Here is a 5,256-nt window from a genome sequence, read left to right as displayed (position 1 = left end):
TATATATATATATATATGACTTTTTCAGTGGATTTTATGAATAAGAATATGATTATTATCAAGCAAATTTCATGCATGCTTTGAAGGGAGGGGGCATAAGCAAAAATGTATGAATAATAGAAATGAAACTAATGAAAATATATGTTAAGTTTGCTTGATTTGGGTTTTATTGATTTTGGTTAACTATTAATTTCTAATGTTTAGGAATTAAATTTATGCTGTTTTTAATTTTATAAAAATTTTGTTTTTATAAAATTTAGAAAATTTTAATAATGAAAATAAATTGCAAGATTAATCCATGATTTTGGATAATGTTAATTATTATTTATAAATTGATCATAAATTAAGCTTTAATTTGTAATTAATTTTCAAGAAATGTAAGTGAATTCTTTTGTTTTAAGACTTTCAAAAGTTATTATTTAATCTCATTTCATGGTCAATGTAATGCATGTGATGAATGGCTTGCGCATGATTTTGGAAATGAGTGAAATGTTTGAAATTTCAGCGCATTAAGACTTTGTTTAGCGTGGCTGCAGTTTCTCAGCTTTTCAGCTGCGTTGCTACAGGAAGCTGCTGCGGGGAAGCTGGTTGTATGTTTGGTGTAGCTGTGTGAAACCAACTGTCGGGCAACTATTTATGAAAAAAAGATCATACTGCCCCTATTTGATAAAATTGTTTAAAAAAAAGAGTATAACAATCACTTTTTTGGAATGTTGGTAAACAAGTTTTAAATTTCAATCACCAACATCATCAACCTTTAAATATAATTGTTGGTTGTCCATGTCTGCCATGGATACCATGAAAATGAACTAGTACTCATCACAACTTATGATACCATGAATGATTGGCAATTGAAGCAAAGAATGTCTAAGGAATACACTTCTTTTCCTACTTACACATGATTGTTATACTCTTCTTTTAAATAATTTTATCAAACAGGGACAGTATGGGCTTTTTTCAACTGTTTTTTGAGGCAGTGCAGCTGAGAAGCTGCAACTGTACAAACAGAGAGCCGCACTTTTCGGCCGGCGCGGCCCCAACCGCTGCGAGAGAAAAAAAAAACCATTTGTTTCGCAGCTTCGCGGCGGCGGAGAGGGAAAGCTAAGGGGAAGCGGGTCGCGGGATCAACACCGCAGCCCCGCGTTTGCCCCGAAATTTTCATACTTTACCCTCGCGGACAGTGTTCGATCATTGGTTGCCCTAGCTTCCTTCTCTGAAGAAAAGGCTCCTCCGCGCCTTCTTCCCTGAGCGAAAAAGAGCAGCTTGTTCTTCCTCGATCGAAAACGAACGAATCCAGGTGAAGGGATTTCGATCTAACCTTTTCTCCCGAGTCCCCCTGCGCCTCTGCTCCTCCCTTTCTTCTTCCTCTCATCTCCATCTTCGTATATTTTTTTGGATCTGGAATGCTGTGGGGGGTGCGAAGCATGTGTATCCGATTTACATGAAGGAAATGTATCTTTGCTCAGATTGGCTCTAAATATGAAGGACATTTTTTTTTTTGAATTTAGCAATACGAAAATGGTTTAACAAACATCATTTCATACCACTGATGCAATGTATGTAACCGAATTCTGGAGAACCGTTACTTTCTGTTCCAAAATTTGGGAACTTTTCGGGTGCAACATTCCGCATGGCTGGTACTAATGTTATGGCAAGTGCAAGGCCTCACTTAAGTTGATCTATATATTCTCCAAATATTTTGAAATGGTTTCTGTCTTTAGCTTCTTTCAAGTTTAGTTATTATTGCGCTTGATTTTTTTCTCTATCACATATATAGAGTCAATGTTCTGGCTTTGAATAATTTTGGAAATAAGTAAAGATTATTATACATTACTTTGTCTATGAGTAGATCATATAAGTAGGAAAAGAGATGTATTCCTTGGACGTCCTTTGCTAAGAGTAATTGATATTATGTTCATGCAAAATAACAAATCGTAATATGAAAGGCACTTAGTAAATTTTTATGTTTTAATTTTTAAAAAATTATTTGTAATTTTATTATTTTCATGAATAACATACAAAAATATGCAAAGCAATTATAATTTTTCAAAATTATATAGTTGTAACAAAATAAGATTTTTCACATTTTTACAAATGTTTTAAAGCCATTAGACAATTTTTTGGAAAATTCATAACTTAAAAAAAATAAAAAAAAAATTATTTTCTAGAAAAAAATAATTTATTCTGAAAAAATAAAGATATATTTTTAGAAGTTAGTGAGATTATTTTAAATGTTTCTAAATTCTCTTGCATTAGCTCTTTATTTCTTAAGGAAATAAAATTTATTAAAATTCTAAACATTAATAAATTTTATTTTATAAAATTCTAAATTCTCTTGGATTAGTTATATATTTGATTGATTTTATTTTATTTTTCATTAATATCTAATACCATGTTACACAAATGAAATCAATTTTTTTTATGAATTGCAAATATATTTTTGGTGGACTATGTTAAGTTGTGCATCTCTTGGCCCCTAGAATCACTAGAAGCTAAAATAATGAGCCTTTTTTACTTCCATTAATTAAAAAAAAAACAATAAAAATATTTACATTAAGCTAGCAATCACATATCATTTTGCAAAACTAGCCAAAATAGAAGTAAAAAAATAAATAATTAATTAAACTCAAACAAATCAAAATTTGATTTTCCTCAGCTCATTCACCCACCAATTTCTATCAACCTTTCTTACATCAATCATTCATGAAACCATAATATGGGAAAAATAATATAAGCCAAAAAAATCAATTCTCATCAAGAGTCATAATTGTAGGTATCTGCCCATGATTGATAAAATCTATCTTGTTAAACCTAACAGCACATAGCACATGCTCTGGTAGCTCCTCTTGCTTCTGAGCCTGCAGCAAAATTCTCTTATAAGCTTGCAAGAGTATTTATTATTAATGGAGATATTGAATAAAACATGATGAAACATTTCAGACAAGTTTTATTCGCATATTCGACCGAAAAGGTTCTTTTCGTGATTCAAATAATTAAAGTTAGGGGCAGTTACATGCATACGAATCAACTCCTATGTATTTATATATCTAACACCTATATTTTTACCTCTCAAATCTTTCGTATCACATAAAAGTATCACTATTTTAACTTCTAAAAGGTGAAATTAAGCTTTTCAAGCATAGGCCAAGTCACATATATGTAAAAAAAAGAAGTTTATGTGCCAGATGTATGCATACATAAGAATTGAGAACTTCTAGTAAACATTGGTATTTAAGCAAACTATAGAATTTCCATATTTGAATGAATAAACTAATCATTCTAGTGGAAGTACTGTGTCAAAATACTTGGTGTTCTGGCAAATACCTGAATTGTTAAGCCTAAATCAAGTATGCCATGCTTCAAGCGCTCTCGAAAAGCTTCGAGACCCTTCCTCGATATGTAGCTAAAGCGATGAATATCCAAGTCGATCTCAAAGTAGTTAGGACCCTGCACGAGAATAATCAGTTTTATATGAGACGTACTCATGAATATGGCATCAAATTATGATGATGTCAAAATACATGCAATGTTCTAAAAATAGAAAACATAAATTTTGATGTCGCATGTACCCAGATGCAAATAAGCAATGAGATCATTCTTTCCATAATACATACATAAGTGTTGTTTCATAGTTAATTTTGGATTTCATAATTAAAGATTAGGTAGTCTCAAAGTAGTTAACACTGCCGTTGCCGGTCCCAAGCCCGGATGAGAAAAGTGGAGGGTTGCGTTAGGTAGTCGACAGCCAGCGTAAAACTTGTCGAAAAAATCATGACATGAATCCTTTTGATCATTGTGTAAGTGCTAGGGCGTCCCCTGGAAGCGACGCGCTGTATAGCCTGAATACAGTGAAAAGTGTGCAAGGGCCGCTACACCGGCGCCCGGGTGTAGTGTTAAATAAGCAAGGGTTCCCACATTACGGGCGAATGCGGGTAAAGAAGTTAGTCCATGAAACTAATGAAACTAATATTAGGATAGGATCTTGGAATATAGGCACTCTCAATGGTAAACTAATGGAATTAGTTGATATTATGATTCATAGGAAAATTAATATCTTATGTATTCAAGAAACTAAGTGGGTGGGAGAAAAGGCTAAGGAGATTGATAATTTAGGTTTTAAACTTTGGTATTCTGGTAAGAGTCGCACTAGAAATGGTGTAGGTGTAATTATAGATAAGAGTTTGAAAGATAATGTTGTAAAAATTAATAGAGTTGGTGATAGAATTATAGCCCTTAAGATTATCATTGATACTAAGATTTTTAATATTATAAGTGTTTATGCTCCTCAAGTAGGTTTAGATACAGAGTCTAAAGATAAATTTTGGAATGACTTAGAAGACTTAATACAAATGATACCTCTTGAAGAAAGAATTTTTATTGGAAGAGATTTAAATGGACATGTCGGTAGAGTGGTAGAAGATTTCAGAAATATTCATGGTGGCTACGGTTTTGGAGTAACTAATGAAGAAGATAAAACTATTTTAGATTTTGCTTTAGCGTTTGATTTTGTTATTACTAATACTTTATTCAACAAAAGGGATGAACATCTTATTACTTATAAGAGTGGATCTAATAAAACACAAATTGATTATTTTCTTATGAGAAGAAGAGATCGTCATGATTGTAAAGATTGTAAAGTCATTCCAAGTGAAAATTTAAATACCCAACATCGTTTATTAGTTTTAGATTTTAAGATTAAGAGTTGTAAAATAAAAAAATACTAGGACTCATCATTGCAGAATTAGATGGAGAAACTTAAAAGATAAAAATAAAATTAATTTTATGAGTAAAATTCAAGATTTCAAAATTTGGGATATTCATGAAGAAGCAAATGTGATGTGGGATAAAGTAACAAACGCTATTAAACATGTAGCAAAAGATGTTCTTGGAGAATCAAAGGGAAAAATATTTACAAATAAAAATAGTTGGTGGTGGAATAATAATGTGCAAGAAAAGATAAAATATAAGAAGTTATGTTATAAAAATTGGTTTAAATGTAAAAACTTAGAGAACTAGAGAAAATATCAAACGGCTCGCAGAGAGTCTAAAAGAACAATCTGTGATGCTAAAAATTCTGCTTTTAATGATCTTTATAATAGATTAGATACTAAGGAGGGTGAAAAATATATGTATAAACTAGCCAAACAAAGAGAAAAGAAAAGTAAAGATTTAACTCAAGTAAAGTGTATTAAAGATGAAAATCAAAAAGTACTTTTCTTAGAAAAAGATATTCAACATAGGTGGGTGAGTTACTTT

At 31.4% G+C, this 5,256-nt stretch overlaps 1 protein-coding gene across 1 annotated transcript in view; it reads right to left on the bottom strand.

Annotated features, from left to right (window-relative positions):
- Positions 1-2,661: 2,661 nt before the first annotated feature.
- LOC110023452 overlaps positions 2,662-5,256 on the bottom strand; it is a 9,965-nt gene continuing 7,370 nt past the window's right edge. The window contains 2 exon segments of the mRNA XM_020722881.1: positions 2,662-2,858; positions 3,325-3,447. Of these exon segments, the coding sequence (XP_020578540.1) occupies positions 2,745-2,858; positions 3,325-3,447 (237 nt within the window). The 3' untranslated portion in view covers positions 2,662-2,744.

Source organism: Phalaenopsis equestris, unplaced genomic scaffold, assembly GCF_001263595.1.
Source record: "Phalaenopsis equestris unplaced genomic scaffold, ASM126359v1 Scaffold000224, whole genome shotgun sequence".
Lineage (NCBI taxonomy): Eukaryota > Viridiplantae > Streptophyta > Magnoliopsida > Asparagales > Orchidaceae > Phalaenopsis > Phalaenopsis equestris.
The sequence above is the reverse complement of the archived record's forward strand: the minus strand, read 5'-3'. Positions and strand labels throughout refer to the sequence as shown.